Below are 17,985 nucleotides of genomic sequence, written 5' to 3'. Positions count from 1 at the left end.
CACAATGTCCGCCTATAACCAGGCCAGTCTGATCCACAATGTCCGCCTATAACCAGGCCAGTCTGATCCACAATGTCTCCCTAATACCAGGCCAGTCTGATCCACAATGTCCCCCTAATACCAGGACAGTCTGATTCACAATGTCCCCCTAATACCAGGACAGTCTGATTCACAATGTCCCCCTAATACCAGGCCTGTCTGATCCACAATGTCTCCCTAATACCAGGCCTGTCTGATCCACAATGTCTCCCTAATACCAGGCCTGTCTGATCCACAATGTCTCCCTAATACCAGGCCTGTCTGATCCACAATGTCTCCCTAATACCAGGCCAGTCTGATCCACTGGTATTTACAGTACAGTGGATTAACTCCAACCCTAGTTAATCCATATCAGATAGATCCATATGATAATGCGGGCATAATCATTAGAGGACAACAGTGTCTGACAGTGGACATGGGCTGTGTGATGAGGTCACGAAAGGGTCAAGTCCTTCTGTAGTTATATGATGCTGGGACATTACCACAGCAGTCAGAAATAGGCTCATTAAGCAATAAGGCACGATTGGGTGGGGTATATGGCCAATATATCACAACTAAGGGCTGTTCTTAGGCACGACACAACGTAGAGCTATTATAAACTGGTTACCAACGTAATTAGAACTGTACAAATACATGTGTTGTCATACCCGTGGTATACGGTGTGATATACCACGGCTTTCAGCCAATCAGCATTCAGGGCTCGAAACACCCAGTTTATAAAGATTAACCCATTGATCAAATGTGCCAATATATAGATGTTTTTTTGCATAACATGCCTGTAAATGTGTTAAGAATTCATATAGACGAGCTCCAGTCCCATAATGATGTGTGTTGCCAAAGTGAATGCATCCTACAGTAGCACCTATAGTGGGCTCTATAGATTACGCAGGCGTGCACAACCCTCTAATATATTTGCGTTTGTTTATTTGCAACAAACAGCCAGAGTCGCCTAAACCAGTAAAACTACAGGCAAGTCTTTACACTTTCTTCTAAACACCTCGTTCATGTGCATGTTGCATCACCAACTTTCTACTCTTAAACGGACCTACTGTTATGTAAAACTAGTGGCAATTTAATATATTTCTTTGTGACTACAGCCTGTTTTGTGAAATGGTGCCATTGGTGATTTTCTTGCACACTGTGAAGCATGTATGTGTAAAAATGAGACAAACAAAGTTTGGGTATTGACCCAGATTCTCTTTCTATCAGGCGGAAAATAATAATGTCGTAAGTAAACTTTAAATCTGGCATGAATATTTATGTGAATGCAGCTTTTCCATGTATACCTGTGGGCCAATGCACTGTACTGTCCTGTAAAATGTGCTTGCAAATGTTGTTATTCCACACTAGATGAAACAGTCATACATGCCTTTGTTGTGTTTGGTCGCCACCAGTCAAAGTTTGGCAGACATGCCGCACTATGTGAGATATTTTTGTACAATGCAGAGTAGAAGTTGAGCAGTAAGACGTTGAAAGAGAGTTGAAGGCATATGTTCCTGAGTCTAAAGATGGAACTGACACACACACACACACACACACGTTCTTCTATCCTCGTGGGGACCTAAAATGTATTTCCATTCAAAATCTTATTTTCCCTAACCCCTAAACCTAACCTTAAACCTAACCCTAATTGTAACCCTAAACCTAACCCCTAAGCTTAAAGTAGCCTTTGTCCTCATGTGAATTTGGGAAATCAAATCAAATCAAACCAATCAAATCAATCAAATTTATTTTTATATAGCCCTTCGTACATCAGCTGATATACTCAAAGTGCTGTACAGAAACCCAGCCTAAAACCCCAAACAGCAAGCAAAGCATGTGAAAGAAGCACGGTGGCTAGGAAAAACTCTCTGGGAAAAACTCCCTAGAAAGGCCAAAAACCTAGGAAGAAACCTAGAGAGGAACCAGGCTATGAGGGGTGGCCAGTCCTCTTCTGGCTGTGCAGGGTGGATATTATAACAGAACATGGTCAAGATGTTAAAATGTTCATAAATGACCAGCATGGTCAAATAATAATAATCATAGTAGTTGTCGAGGGTGCAACAAGCACGTCCGGTGAACAGGTCAGGGTTCCATAGCCGCAGGCAGAACAGTTGAAACTGGAGCAGCAGCACGGCCAGGTGGACTGGGGACAGCAAGGAGTCATCATACCAGGTAGTCCTGAGGCATGGTCCTAGGGCTCAGGTCCTCCGAGAGAAAGACAGAAAGAGAAGAGAGAATTAGAGAGAGCATATTTAAATACACACAGGACACCGGATAAGACAAGAGAAATACTCCAGATGTAACAGACTGACCCTAGCCCCCGACACATAAACTACTGCAGCATAAATACTGGAGGCTGAGACAGGAGGGATCAGAAGACACTGTGGCCCCATCCGATGATACCCCGGACAGGGCCAAACAGGCAGGATATAACCCCACCCACTTTGCCAAAGCACAGCCCCCACACCACTAGAGGGATGTCTCCAACCACCAACTTACCGTCCTAAGACAAGGCCGAGTATAGCCCACAACGATCTCCGCCATGGCAGCAACCCAGACAGGAAGACCACGTCAGTGACTCAACCCACTCAAGTGACGCACCCCTCCCATGGACGGCATGGAAGAACACCAGTAGGCCAGTGACTCAGCCCCTGTAAAAGGGTTAGAGGCAGAGAATCCCAGTGGAAAGAGGGGAACCGGCAAGGCAGAGACAGCAAGGGCGGTTCGTTGCTCCAGCCTTTCCCGTTCACCTTCACACTCCTGGGCCAGACTATACTTAATCATAGGACCTACTGAAGAGATAAGTCTTCAGTAAAGACTTAAAGGTTGAGACTGAGTCTGCGTCTCTCACATTGGTAGGCAGACCATTCCATAAAAATGGAGCTCTATAGGAGAAAGCCCTACCTCCAGCCGTTTGCTTAGAAAATCTAGGGACAATTAGGAGGCCTGCGTCTTGTGACCGTAGCGTACGTGTAGGTATGTACGGCAGGACCAAATCGGAAAGATAGGTAGGAGCAAGCCCATGTAATGCTTTGTAGGTTAGCAGTAAAACCTTGAAATCAGCCCTTGCCTTAACAGGAAGCCAGTGTAGGGAGGCTAGCACTGGAGTAATATGATCAAATTTTTTGGTTCTAGTCAGGATTCTAGCAGCCGTATTTAGCACTAACTGAAGTTTATTTAGTGCTTTATCCGGGTAGCCGGAAAGTAGAGCATTGCAGTAGTCCAGCCTAGAAGTAACGAAAGCATGGATTAATTTTTCTGCGTCATTTTTGGACAGAAAATTTCTGATTTTTGCAATGTTACGTAGATGTCTCCACAAGGGAGAATTTTCCTCGTTTTACTATCCTTGTGAGGGACATTTCAGTTCCCCACGATGATTAGAAGAACAAGACCAAACACACACACACACGAGGTCAGTTAATGGACATTACTGAAAAGCAGACTGTCTGGCTGTGGTTGTCATTACAGTAGTTAGTTCAGTAGTTTAATATTACTCTCAAGGCATTTCAACCAGCTGCTCTAGGTCTTGTTGATACTGTTAAGATCATGGAAACGGCACATAAGGGCAGATGAGCAGTGTTCTGAATAAAGATGTGATGCGCACTATGGCACGCCGCCTCCAAGGCTAATATGAGAAACATATGGATTTGCAACCGTCAGTGAGATAGCTTCTTGGAATAGGGCCTTTCAGAATAACATATCCATTCCCCTGCTTCCTGTTTTAGTGTACTACTGTAGATTTCACTTAAACCGTTTGTCTTTATGCATTATTTAGTCTAGTCCGAATTATCTTTGAGTACTACCTGTAATTGTCTTACTTGGTGTGTATGTACGTTATGTATATCCTTTATGTGTGTTTAGTATCCATGACCATTAACACTTCCTGTTTATTTCCATGGTAACATTTGACAATCTGCCCCTTGACTACAGAGTGGAGCCCTGTTCTATGTGAGTAGCATGTAGTCCGTCCCTCACCTCTCTCTCACCCACCGCACTCCACTCACTAGACTAGCTCAAAACACAATTGGCAGAATATCCTGTAAAGGGGCTGCTATTGTCGCTGTGTACTATTCTGTATATCTGTGCCCTTTTATGGGTGTCAATGGGGGCCCAATAGCAGCTTCTGTTTCTATCACCTTTGGGACTAAACTAGTTTAGTTTTAATCCACTCCATGCGCTGTGTGGTGTCCCTGTCCTTACCTATAGATGGCACTGCTTCTTTCAAATATCTCAGATTCGGGAAAATTAACATTACTTCCTAGTTTAATACATACTAATAAACACGTTTCCCACTTCCTAACTGACATATCGCATTTGAAACAATAATACACCACCAGTCATAAACAGTGCATTTGTAATACACTGTTATACTGGCAGACATTGATCAAGACTCCGTTCAGGACCTCGTCACAAACTTCTCTCCCACGTCCAATTTGGCTCCCAGTGAGCCTGCTGGAGAGCTTTTCACTAGCGAGGTGCTGGTGCTGCCAAATAGCCATAGCAGGCTTTACTAAATAGTCAGTTGGCTTCCAGCTAGCTGGAGCTGGAGCTGGAGTTGGACTCTGGAGGAGAGCAGCTAGGGAGGGAGAGCCAAGGGGACCGCTGCCCAGAGCTCAGCTGAACGGACTCCCCCAGGGAGAGAGGGCCGTGACGTGGTCCAAGACCTGCAACACCCTCTCCTCTGCTTGGTCTACTCAGACCCAGCCACAGAACGCCCAGCAGGGACGATAATGGGGATTTTAATCTTCGTACCTTATTGAATTCACCATGGGGTGTTGACTGTGGATTTTGCCGTCTGTGGCAGTGCTACTTAGATCACTAATGAATCCCCTTCGAACTGCTTCTTCCTGTCTTCGCAAGCCTTTCATCTGCTCCCTGCTTTGCCATGAGGGAGGAGTTTACACAGAAAGTTTTGCTGACTTCCCCTGGAGGGGTGGGGGTTTGTTCCTGTTCCCCAAACCACAAACACAAGTCTAGTTGCCTGCTTCATTCGCACTCTCCCAACAGTCACTGAAGTGGTATTCTGCTTGTGGACTTGGAGCAACTCGTGAAACAACTTGTAATATCTGTCCAGCAGTGATTCTGCTTGTGGACTTGGGTAGATTTGTAATGTCTGTCCAGCAGGGACTCTGCTTGTCAGGACTTGGGTAGATTTGTAATGTCTGTCCAGCAGGGACTCTGCTTGTCAGGACTTGGGTAGATTTGTAATGTCTGTCCAGCAGGGACTCTGCTTGTCAGGACTTGGGTAGATTTGTAATGTCTGTCCAGCAGGGACTTTGGTTGTGGACTTGAATAGATTTGTAACGTCTGTCCATTGACTCTAGTCTGTGGAGCAGATGTGAGCCCACATCCCCACCTGGCCTCTTCCTTGAAGATTTAATGGGACAGTTTTTACTGTTCCTCTGGCCCCCCAGTCTCCACAATCTGGGCCAAAGCACTGCCAAAGGCCCCAACACTGATAACAAGTGAGGCTGAACACGCTACAAAAGATGTTTCCCAAGTTACAGAGGAAAGATTGAGAATAGAGAAGAGTTATTTTACAAAAGATACATTCATTTCATAGTCGTGTCAATGTTAACGGGATATTAAGTGGTAAACGCTAGCATTGTCCACAGTCACACTAACAACAACTATGTTATCAACAACTATATGTCCCCGAGTTCTTCCAGGCCCCCTACAGTAGTTGTCACTGTAGTGAATAGCCTCTTAACGTGGCTATGATGGTTTCCAGACACTGTTCATCAGAATAAGTGTAATGCATTCCATCAACAGTCATTTTATGGTCTTCTTGCTCACATAAACCGTATTATGTGGTACAATACATGTCCCGGAGGTCTTCCAGGCCTGTCAGTTGTTGGCACGGCTAGTAATTAGCCTCCTTACATGACAATGATGGTTTCTGGAATCTGTCAGAACAAGAGTAACACACTCCGGAACGCTGGAATGTGGGTCAGCTTGTAATGCTCCTAAAGTGGACCCCTGCTGGTGTTTTGTATTCATCCCTTTGTTCCTACCCTCTCCCCAGTCTGGTCCCAGTCTGCAGACTGCGTTTGGCAGAGATTGGCAGCTTGTAGACATTAAACAGTCTCCATTATGTCCTCTGTTCTAGTTTGTTCTAAAGCGTGTGGTGTTGTCAAGTTGTGCCATATAGCACTGCGTTATAGAGACAGCGCGTGACAATGACTATAGGAAATGGTAAGACTGCACTAACAGATCTGGGACCATGCTATAATTAACCGTCTGTGCAATCTGCCACTGACAGGAACGGGCTTATTCAATTCATTCCTGCCTCATTTTCAGCAGCACGAAAACTCAATGAAAACAGCTCTGGCAGCCAAAGATCACATTACGCGTCTCACGTCTGAACGCAAGGCTGATTTCCTAACCCCTAACTCATCCCACAGACATCCCTGGAAAAACGCCACTGTCTTGAGCGATCAAAATGTGTCTGGGTGAGCTTGACGTAATGGGAAAATCCCATTCCCACCTAGCCGCAGAAAAGAAAATCTCAAAATACGCGCCATGTTATTTTTTTGGTGGGCCATCTTGGATTCCCTGGTCATGACCAAGCCTAGAAGGAGGTTCTGGATGGGATCGTAATGGGCCACCTGTCTAAACACCTACACAGGGTCATGTCCATTAGGGTATACTGTAGCAACGGAAGATGAAAACCAGTGTTTCTTATTGGACAAGTTTGGATACCACCTTTACATTTTGGAGCATTTTGTTCCATTTCATACCTATTGAACATTCTATTCCGCCCTGGCAGTCAGCCAGATAGGGTCTACGATAGGTGTGAGAAGTGAACAGAGCACCGTTCCCTCCCTCCCTTAACGGGATCTATAATGATGACAGATTCTTCCTTATAGGATTGAGTGTGTCTCTGGCTTGTGTCAGTGTGTTAAACAGGTCTGTTTCCCCAGTATCTGTCAGTGTGCTAAACGATTGAGTCCATTTCCTCAGGATCTCTATCTCAATCACTAACTGGAGAGATATGGCCTTCCTCTCTGAGTTGCCTCATTCGCCCCAACTCATCCAGCACCCACCCATCCGCCTGGCTCACAGCAGCTAGCTCTCCACACGCCCTAAACCACCACGCTGAAACACAGCTGTGTAATGTGGAATATATGAGACATCTGTGGATAGATTTATTGGTTTGTCTGTTGCACAAATATACTGGTGCTTTTTACGATTGTACTGTGTCCTTCGACAGTGTAAACAGGGATTGATTGGATTAGGTTGTTTTGCAGGCTTGATGGTTAGACAATGGCTTCTATCATCAAGATGGCGCCGACAGACATGGCAGCTCTTTTTGTTGTTATTTGACAAGCATTTTGCTACACCCGCAGTAACATCTGCTAAATATGTGTATGCGACCAATAACATTTGATTTGATTTGATGCCTTTGATGTTGGTCTCACAATAGAAAGAGGAGATGCAAACCCAGAGTCCAGATGGGTTTGAACATTCGCTTGTGGATGTGTTGAGCTTCAACTGAACCATATGCGGTGTGGAGAGAGTCATTGCAGTTCTGTTCTGTTGTGTTCCACCACTGAGCAACAAGGTTCTATTCCAAACCCGGAGGTTCTACACTGAGTGACCAGACAACAGGAAACGCGTGCCATTTACGCACAGAACAGGCCCAGTTTATTCAAAGAAATGAGATTCTCTCCTCTCTCTCCCTATCCCCCCATCTCTTTAGTTTTAGTTGGACGTACTGTTGTAGGATATTGAGCAGAGAGACTGTAAAGTGGTTTCCTGAATATGCTCCATTGATCACATCTGTCTTTTACAGCGTTACAATACCTGTCGTTTCACTCTCTTTTCTACTAGTTTTTATGGTCATAAACATTACTGGGGAAACAGTGTCCATCCGCCTACATATGTTTCATGAGCAATAGTCTGTGTGACACTATGTGATTGTTAGATTGACATTGACGAACATTAGAAGGGTGATCAGTCATTGTGTGTATTGGAAAAATGTTTCTCCTGGGACAAATTTTTTTTGTGCTTGTTATTTGTAAAAAGTTTAGTTGGGGGAAGGGGGCATATGTGCTTGGACCCAGTGCTTTTCTGTAATATCTCTCCTCTTTTTCAGGGTGAATTGGAACGTCAACTCTTACAGGCCAACCCCATCCTTGAGTCCTTTGGCAACGCCAAGACAGTGAAGAATGACAACTCGTCACGATTCGTAAGTAAAGAATGTATATATATTTCCCCAAAAGAATGCCATTCTCAAGACTGTATCGAGCTTCATTTAAAGTCTTCCCTACGTTTGTAATGTATGTTCCTCTGTGGCTCACTAAAAGCCACTCATGCCATCTCACTCACTATCTCTTGCTCAAATAACTGGCACTTGAGACAGATTTAGCTGGCCTGTGTGTTTGTTGGGAGTTTTCCAAAACTTCCTGGAATCTTTTGATGATAAGGAAGAGAAATCAATGCAGAGGAATTTATTTGTTTATCTTCCTATTTTTACATAGGAACATTCCAGCAGGACAAGAAACTTTTCTGCTAATCATTAATGACTGCTTTGATTCTGGATCCAGTTTAGATGAGAGGTTTGTTCTGTTCAGCACAGTCAGATCACAGCCTCATGCACAGGGGTAGTCTAATCCAGACCCCAGGACAGTAGAGACCAACAGGAATGTAGTCTACTCCAGACCCCAGGACAGTAGAGACCAACAGGAATGTAGTCTAATCTAGACCCCAGGACAGTAGAGACCAACAGGAATGTAGTCTAATCCAGACCCCAGGACAGTAGAGACCAACAGGAATGTAGTCTAATCCAGACCCCAGGACAGTAGAGACCAACTGGAATGTAGTCTACTCCAGACCCCAGGACAGTAGAGACCAACAGGAATGTAGTCTAATCCAGACCCCAGGACAGTAGAGACCAACAGGAATGTAGTCTAATCCAGACCCCAGGACAGTAGAGACCAACAGGAATGTAGTCTACTCTAGACCCCAGGAACGTAGAGACCAACAGGAATGTAGTCTACTCTAGACCCCAGGACAGTAGAGACCAACAGGAATGTAGTCTACTCTAGACCCCAGGACAGTAGAGACCAACAGGAATGTAGTCTACTCCAGACCCCAGGACAGTAGAGACCAACAGGAATGTAGTCTACTCTAGACCCCAGGACAGTAGAGACCAACAGGAATGTAGTATACTCTAGACCCCAGGACAGTAGAGACCAACAGGAATGTAGTCTACTCTAGACCCCAGGAACGTAGAAACCAACAGGAATGTGGCCAAATGAGGATAAAATACAATGGCCTGGACTGGTCTCAGATCTGTGTATGTGCTTTAGCCAACTCATCTGACTATAGTAGTTGACTAAAGCGCATACAGTTCTGGGACCAGACTAATCAAATGTAGCCTTATTGTGATGTGACTCAGAGGGAGAAAAAGGAAGGCCTTGCAGCACAGTGTGAGACCTGGTTGAGGGAGACGTGGATGCAGTGATATGGTTTGTCTGCTTTTCTCACCCTCCGTTTCTCTCTCCCTGCAGGGAAAGTTCATCCGGATCAACTTTGATGTCACCGGATACATCGTCGGGGCCAACATTGAAACTTGTATCCTTCCAAACAGCTAGCTTAAATGTTCCATGCAAGCTATGATATGAATAATTTACATAAACGGACAGATTTTGATGGGGACTGTTGTATTATGCTAATTCGATTCCAGCGGGGCCACATAAATCTACTCGAGGGGGTTCATATCTTTCTTTACTGTATAAAGGCTGCCCTTCCTTGACTGTGATGGGACAGATCTACTGGAGAAATCGAGAGCTGTTCGCCAAGCCAAAGACGAGCGCACCTTCCACATCTTCTACCAGCTGCTGTGTGGGGCGGGAGAACATCTCAGGTGTAAGTAGTCTGATATGTACCATCAGCATAACTTCAACGACCCGGACCCATATGGCCTCTGTAAAGAATAGTCACCCTCTGACATGCAGAACATTGTTTCTCTAGCCGTTGGCCTGAGGTGTCTTGAAACACACTCAGACTCTGTGTCGCTCACTAGCTAGTATCACAATAACATCACCTGTCAGTGGGCTGACTGTCAAAAATGCATGTTTGCCTTTTGTCCTTTGTGACCTCGAACCAGCTATCTCGACGTCATTTCCCTTTCCTCTGTTGTGTAGCGGACCTGCTCCTGGAGGGCTTCAACAGCTACCGCTTCCTGTCCAACGGCAACATTACCGTCCCTGGTCAGCAGGACAAAGACAACTTCCAGGAGACCATGGAGGCCATGCACATCATGAGCTTCTCCCACGACGAGATCCTGGGTACCACCATCCTCACTCTCATCTGTCTGTCTGTCTGTCTGTCTGTCTGTCTGTCTGTCTGTCTGTCTGTCTGTCTGTCTGTCTGTCTGTCTGTCTGTCTGTCTGTCTGTCTGTCTGTCTGTCTGTCTGTCTGTCTGTCTGTCTGTCTGTCTGTCAACTTTTTAAAGCCCTTTTTACATCAACACTTTACAGCTTTAAAGTAATTATTATAACTTTACATGCTCATAACAGTTCCATGTATTCCAACAAACACAGAGCAGTGTGTGCCGTTCATAGTAAGTTTATGATAACGTTCTCTGTGCTTGCAGCCATGCTGAAGGTGGTCTCCTCCGTGCTTCAGTTTGGGAACATTGTCTTCAAGAAGGAGAGGAACTCAGACCAGGCCTCTATGCCTGAGAATACAGGTAGTTGGCAGTATTGTTGGCATGTATTGATGTCAAGGAAGCTCCTCACATTCTCACGTTCAGACCATATCTTTCTCTTCCTCATCTTCCTCCCAGACCTGTACTAACCAGCCTGAGTCAGACGTCAGAACTCTAACGATTTAACCTTCCCGTCTCTCCTGGCTCTGTCACACACCTTCAAACAACATCATTATTCAGATTTACTCCCCTACTTTACTTAGAAGAAAAAACAAACGAAAACGTTGCCTCAACCGCGTGTGTTACTGCTTCATTCCTGGCATTTAAAGAGGAGAGGGTAGCAAGTGCGTGTCAATGCCGTGGCCCAGCCAGTTATTACCAAATGTGGAAAACAGATCTAGGACAGAAGCAGATGTTTTTAGCAGGCTCTGCGCTGGCAACTCTACCCCTGGAAATGATACAGATGTATCATTCTTACCTCCCCAGAAGCTCCCGCTGTGACAAATATTTAAAAATCAAACATCTCCCCAGATCCAGAAGACAAATATCATAAAAGCCGCTTTGACACGTCTTAAATCAAGTCTGTGTTGTTAACCCACGGGTGTTCTAAATAGCTGTGTTTAACTACCCCCTACCCTGAGCTCTAGTCCAGACCTGGGTTCAAATACTATTCTAAGTTATTTCAAATACTTAAGCTGTGGTTGGTTGAGCTTGCATTTTGCAATGGAACCAATACAAAAGTCCTAAAAGTGCAAACCCCATTCACCTGACACGCCAGACAGACTACAGCGAATGCTCAAAGTACTTGAAATATTTCAAATAGTATTTGGATCCAGGTCTGCTCCAGGCATACCTTAGAGGTACTGGACTGGCAGGGGGAGGCAGTGACTCCGTTCAGTTCTTACTTATTATTCTTTACCATTAACGGTCAAATGTGAGAAACTTCTGGCAGAAGGGGGAGAATGTAATTCTTAGCTACCGACCATGTAGAGCTGTGGCCTGCTGCCAGTGGTATGTATTTTCTGGTGGTCTCAAGCAGTGGTGGAAAGTTATATGGTTTTTACTGTGTGTTTTCCAACTCACTGGTGTTTATGGGAATTGGAGGATTATAGGGTTATCTGTCGGGTCTATATATATAATCATATCCCAATAACATTTAACTCCTCAAATGTTGCTTCTTCTTTCCCTGCTACTGCTTTGAGTCTATGTAAGGGATATTTGAGTATTGTAAAGTTATTTGTGTTGTCTGTAATCACATCTTGAGAACGAACGTTTAATGTTACTACTGTTTTCCCTTTTTTCACCCCTCTATCTCCCTCCTCATCCTCCTCCTCTCCTCTACCAGCGGCCCAGAAGTTGTGCCACCTGTTGGGGCTGAACGTGATGGAGTTCACCCGGGCCATCCTGTCTCCAAGGATCAAGGTGGGACGAGACTACGTCCAGAAGGCCCAGACCAAAGAACAGGTAAAACACACACTACACCGCAGAAGCTCTCCTTGCTTCACTCATCACCCCTCTATGGACTCACTGTACTGCTGACTCTGGATCAGGATAATGTTAGTACTGTGGGGTGTGTTTCCTGCCCACCTCTGTGTTAGATTTATAACAATAGAGAGGTCTAGCCGTGCGACCCCAAGGCTGAGAAGTCATACCACAGAAAGACAATCTAATAAGGAATGCATATTTCTCTCTCTCTCTGTCTCTCTCTGTTGCTCTCTCTCTCTTTCTCCACCTCTCCCCCACCCCTCTCTCTCTTTTTCTCTCTCTAGGCTGACTTTGCAGTGGAGGCTCTGGCTAAGGCCACATACGAGCGTCTGTTCCGCTGGCTGGTCCACCGCATCAACAAGGCCCTGGACCGTACCAAACGGCAGGGGGCCTCCTTCATCGGCATCCTGGACATCGCTGGCTTTGAGATCTTCCAGGTACTTAAATGCGTAGGCCTCTACAGGTACTTAAATACATGGCAAATAAGGCCTCCACAAGGTCCCTCCATCTCTTCCAGATACAGAGAAAACAGCTAGAGAAGAGAGAGGGGACTTGGTTTGGCTTCAGTTCATCCTGTCTATGGAACTGGTCATCTGAATGGTCGAAGGACGTTTTTCGTGGGATAATGATCTGATTGACATTTTTGGGAAACAGCTGATCATCTATCCTGTGGACTAATTGCACTTTGAACCCATTCCCTCCTCAGGGTCAATTATGGGAATCTCAGCACTTCTAAAAATGCCTCTTGGGTGTCATCCTCATTTAGTTTTATATCATTCACACCAAGGTCATTCGTTGATCTATGACTTGATAGACGATAGTTATCATGCGAGGCTCGTTCAACAAGAGGCGAGTTCAGACGGTTCAGACATTGTTGACATGAACCTTGTCGTCAATTGAACACTCAATATCCCAAGATCACTAAATCTTGTGCTGAAATTCCAACATGTCTGTTTCCCTTCTGGTTTGTGGCAGCTGTTTATTCCCCCACTAAGACTTTTGGCTGCAGCGTTGTAATGTTGAGCCAAAAGAACAGGAAAATAAATCACAATCCCTGGGATCAATTTAGTTATAGCAAACAAAAATCTATCAGCTGCAGTTATTGTTTTGGCTTATTGGTTAAAAAGACAAAACCCTCATAGTTCAAAACGAAGACTGTAAAAAGCAGTAGGTTACCGGTGCCTGTTTGAGCTGAAGGCATCTCACCGTCTTGGCTATGGAGAAGTGATATTCATTGGTGTTTCATAAATGAAATAATGTAGTCTTGTTGTTTTTACATATCTGAAACTCCTTACAAATCAATTTCCCCCTAGGGATGATTTAAGAAATTATCCATCTTACTGCTTGCTTCACTTTTGAGACAAAGTTTCTTGAGTTTCTGAGTTCTGAAAAGATCAAATCAATTTGTATGCCTTTCTCCTGTAGCTGAACTCGTTTGAGCAGCTGTGCATCAACTACACCAACGAGAAGCTGCAGCAGCTGTTCAACCACACCATGTTCGTCCTGGAGCAGGAGGAGTACCAGAGGGAGGGCATCGAGTGGAGCTTCATCGACTTTGGCCTGGACCTGCAGCCCTGCATCGACCTCATCGAGAGGCCGGTCAGTATCCGTTTAGTGAGTGTGTGTGTGTGTGTGTCCTGTGGTGTTGTGCTGTTGTCAATACTTGGGTCATGTTCAATGAGCAGCTAACGTTTTGAAACAGTGAATCGGTAAGGAACAAAGTTAACTAAAACAATTCGTTTTCCGTTTTTCCCCGGTGTCCTATTGAACACGGGCCTGTTGTGTGCTGTCATCCTGCAGGCGAACCCTCCTGGTGTGCTGGCTCTGTTGGATGAGGAGTGCTGGTTCCCCAAGGCCACAGACAAGACGTTCATAGACAAGTTGGTCCAGGAGCAGGGCACCCACTCCAAGTTCCAGAAGCCCAGACAGCTAAAGGACAAGGCTGACTTCTGCATCATCCACTACGCTGGCAAGGTACGGACCGGTGAGATTACATATAGGTGGTGATTTTTTTTGTAACCCAAAGATTGGTGTACAAATCCAGAAAACTATCCCTTTAAACACTTATGGCTCTGCTGTAATCCTCGAGTCAAAGATTAAACATGTACAGTACACTGGGATGGAGTATAGACCGATTTTTCCTCTGAGGCAGTTTTTGGGGCTATTTTTATGTATCCACTTACAAGTTACTTTGGATTACGTCATCTGCACTACTTGTAGACCCCAGAGCCGTTGGCTTGTCGTGTTCATGGAGGAACACCAGGTCCTTTCAAGCTGCAGGACTTACTTCTAGACCTTCCAGATCTTCTGATTTCTCCGAGGTTTTCCCCTGTCACACCAGGTCCTTTTGGAAAGCCACTGTTCCATCACTAGCCCCTATTCTGTTCCCATCAACCTCTGGCTGCTGTATCACTCTTGACGCACAACTTCTCCTCTGTGGTATTCAAATTCCGCAGGAGTATCATCCTGGTTTTATGTATTAGATATGTGGGAGGAGGTTTGGCTAGTTTCTCTAGCGTCCAGTCAGTGTTGCGCAATAGAGACCCGGGCCCTTTCCAGTGCAGGCAGTCCTGCGGTACACCGTAACCACATCTGTTCAATATTACGCAGACGTCGTCTTTAAACAACACACTTTCCTGGAATGATTTGGAGTCTTATGTCATCTCTAGTGAAATGAATTTGGAACCTCAACAGTCATTTTGTTGTATATCATCACTCTCCGACAGTTCAATTCAATAAACTTTATTCATCCCTGAAGGGGAATTATTGCTAATATCTCTCACGGCCTGGATGGTTCTGACCTTCTCCCCTCCCCAGGTGGACTACAAGGCAGATGAGTGGCTGATGAAGAACATGGACCCCCTGAATGACAACGTGGCCACGCTGCTCAACCAGTCCACTGACAAGTTTGTGGCCGAGCTCTGGAAAGATGGTAAGTTATGTCCCCGGCCCCTGTCCTGTCTACATGGTTAACAGAGAAGGAATGTGTTAGCACTGGCTTGATGATTAACAGTTACTATTAGTTAGATTGGTTAATTCATCATCATTTAGGCCTATTTGTTTTAGGGATTGTCAATGTACAATGTTTGCTGCTTGTTTAGCTAACATGGTACAAATAGTAATCAGTCGGACTTCAGCCTACTAACCTCTTTATGTTTTCCTCCTTTTTCTGTTTTTATTTTCTCTTCTGTCAGGTGTTTTTATCCCCCTGTCTCTCTGTATCGTAGAGATACAGAACAATGTCACTAGTCTTGATGAGCCTCCAGGTGAATGTTATGACTGGAGCTGTAGAAGGTTCCATGGCTTACCAGCGCAGCATGGTGTTGTCCATAGAGATAGATGACGTTTTGTTATCGGTGTAGACTGCAGCATGGTGCTGTCCATAGAGATAGATGACGTTTTATGTTATGACATGCTGATGTAGATCCATGGCTTAGCAGTGCAGCATGGTGAAGCCTACCTCCATACAGAGGCTCATTGTTGGTCGTCGCCTATGTCTCAGTATTAGTATAATAGTCTTTAGGCTAATGGATGGCAATTCCTTTCAGCATTGCTCTTCTCCTGCTAGCATAAGATACTGCATACTTAGACTGAATTGGTCTGAAAAGCCTGTATTATTGTTTTGTTCAATTCAAATGATCTAATGATTACACCATGAAGAAAATACAACAAAACAATAATACGGGCTTTTCAGACCAATTTAGTCCACTTCCCGGAGAGTAGTTATGGTATAGGTACCTAATCATTTGGTCACAGGACCTATTTTGTATAAGAACCAATACTGAAGTGTCTGCCAATTTACTACTTGAGAATACGGGAGACCTAATGTCTTATACAGACAGGTGTCACGCTTCAAATATCACTGTTGTTGACAACACACACAACCAAAATGATTCACAGATGTCTTCCTATCTCCACACAATCTGTCACGGTTCCCTGACCCAATAGGGCATAAACCAAACATTCTCCTTATTGCTACTGCTTATACACACAAGTCATGTTAAAAAAATATTTTCTAACCGTGAATGAGGCTCTCCTCCAGAACATATAGGCAACCTTCTATCACCATCCACATTCCTCCTTTGTCCTTCTCCATGGACTACTTCTCTACAATCTACCGTACTAGTACTCAAGCATGACACTTTATCCATACACACACACACACACTCTACGGCCTCCCGGCCACTGCGGCTGGGACTTTCGTCCCACTTACGGATCTCGCAGAGGAACACCCCCACTAGGGACCTATCCTACATGGAACCTACCTTACACTGTAGTGTCACCCACGGATCTCGCAGAGAACTAGCTCCACTCGGGACCTATTCTTACGGATCCTACCCTTAACCCTATATTTCTATGGATCTTGCAGAGGAACACCCCCACTTGGGACCTATCCATACGGAACCTACTCTACACCATATATTTACGACTGGTCGTAACACAATGGGACTACTGAATAAACTTAGGCTTTCTAGGTCTGTATCCTATAATTGGTTCAGCCTATGACTCTCATCTCCCCAAGATGTCAGAATGAGTGGTAACAGGTGTAGGAACTGTGTCTAACTTGTTTTTGTTTTTGGTGCCGGTTCCTGTTTCACTGATTCGGACTCTTTAGTTTGACTGTAAATTGTGGTGAATCCTGCCGACAACGCCAACTGTTAGGTTCTGAACAAGCAGAGTAAAAACTCACGGACAACTAGAAAAAGCTCAAACCAAGTTTATTCACCCACTGGGTCATAAAGCTGCAAAGACAAAGACACGTTTACACAAGCACATATATTTATTCCCTCCTACTAGACGGAGTCAACTCTTTGCACATCTAGACAGCCAATACACCTCTGTTGCTAGTCAGTAACTTAATTGGTTCCTCTCACTGGTGTAGTCATGGCCCTGCCTGATGCTGGAACCTTCGTGGGCGTGGAAGTATGTGTTTGTGGGATAGGACTGTTCCTTCTCACTTCATCTGACCTGACCTCGGGCCGAATTCCTCGCTCCTCCCTAACCCACGACTGTCCTACCTTATCAGTGACTGAAACCAGACTGTTGCCCTTTGCCTCCCTCCTTAGGAGCCATGAGATTTAACAATAACATGTTTGACACAATGTCAACTTTCTGCACTCCCTCAGTCAGTAACTTTCCATACACTTAGTTCCTATCCACCCTCCATTGACCCCAACATATACATTCCTTATACATGTACAGTAATCAAGAAGTTCTGGTAACATGAAGTAGTATATTTCAAGCTAGAATCCAACAATAGTGACAGAATCACACATTACTTCCCATTTGTTTTGTCTCCTCGGCTATAGAAGGTTGTAGCATAGAGACAAACCAAAGATATCCCATATGCATCGGAGTCACATCATTCCCTGTATTTTACAACTTGTTTCTAGCACAAACATTGCGTTATAGATCACTTTATATAATCAGGTCTATATATATATATAGGGGCAGGCCTATGCCATTTTCTTTAACAAAAGCCACACTACCCTTGCATACCACCAAAATTCGCACCCTGGTTTTAAGTTCACACACCAAGCCCTCCACTGACACTTAAGGAGTGCATGGTGACTGAAGGAAATGGCTGACAGTCTATGGATAGTAGACTATAATTTAATCTGTCAAACAGGTAGGTCTACCTCTTATTTCTTGAATAGGAAGAAATCGGCTCCAACACAAAGCCCTCTTGTTGTTAGTAGCCTAAAGTCAAATTAAAATGAAGATAGTTTAAATGAATTAGGACTTGAATTAGCCTTTCAGCACCCATGTGCCGTCCATCTCCGCGGCTGCGGCCTACATCAACAAGAGCAGGGCAGGCCAGT

The 17,985-nt window shown here is 44.8% G+C and overlaps 1 protein-coding gene across 12 annotated transcripts in view; it reads left to right on the top strand.

The window, feature by feature from the left end:
- The window catches only part of LOC106564681 (myosin-10), a 99,409-nt gene that overhangs the window by 56,494 nt on the left and 24,930 nt on the right, over positions 1-17,985 (top strand). For 2 of the 12 annotated variants that reach the window (XM_014130907.2, XM_014130906.2), the window contains exons 6-18: positions 979-1,008; positions 1,249-1,266; positions 3,952-3,969; positions 8,120-8,212; positions 9,537-9,600; positions 9,796-9,894; positions 10,173-10,316; positions 10,625-10,720; positions 12,024-12,142; positions 12,448-12,600; positions 13,589-13,777; positions 13,964-14,137; positions 14,981-15,095. In XM_014130907.2, the coding sequence (XP_013986382.1) occupies positions 979-1,008; positions 1,249-1,266; positions 3,952-3,969; positions 8,120-8,212; positions 9,537-9,600; positions 9,796-9,894; positions 10,173-10,316; positions 10,625-10,720; positions 12,024-12,142; positions 12,448-12,600; positions 13,589-13,777; positions 13,964-14,137; positions 14,981-15,095 (1,312 nt within the window). The remainder of the gene's footprint in view (positions 1-978; positions 1,009-1,248; positions 1,267-3,951; positions 3,970-8,119; positions 8,213-9,536; positions 9,601-9,795; positions 9,895-10,172; positions 10,317-10,624; positions 10,721-12,023; positions 12,143-12,447; positions 12,601-13,588; positions 13,778-13,963; positions 14,138-14,980; positions 15,096-17,985) is intronic. The other 10 variants (XM_014130911.2, XM_014130909.2, XM_014130912.2 and 7 more) reach the window with 6 other exon arrangements.

Source organism: Salmo salar, chromosome ssa12 (assembly GCF_905237065.1).
Source record: "Salmo salar chromosome ssa12, Ssal_v3.1, whole genome shotgun sequence".
NCBI classification, from domain to species: Eukaryota; Metazoa; Chordata; class Actinopteri; order Salmoniformes; family Salmonidae; genus Salmo; species Salmo salar.
The sequence above is the reverse complement of the archived record's forward strand: the minus strand, read 5'-3'. Positions and strand labels throughout refer to the sequence as shown.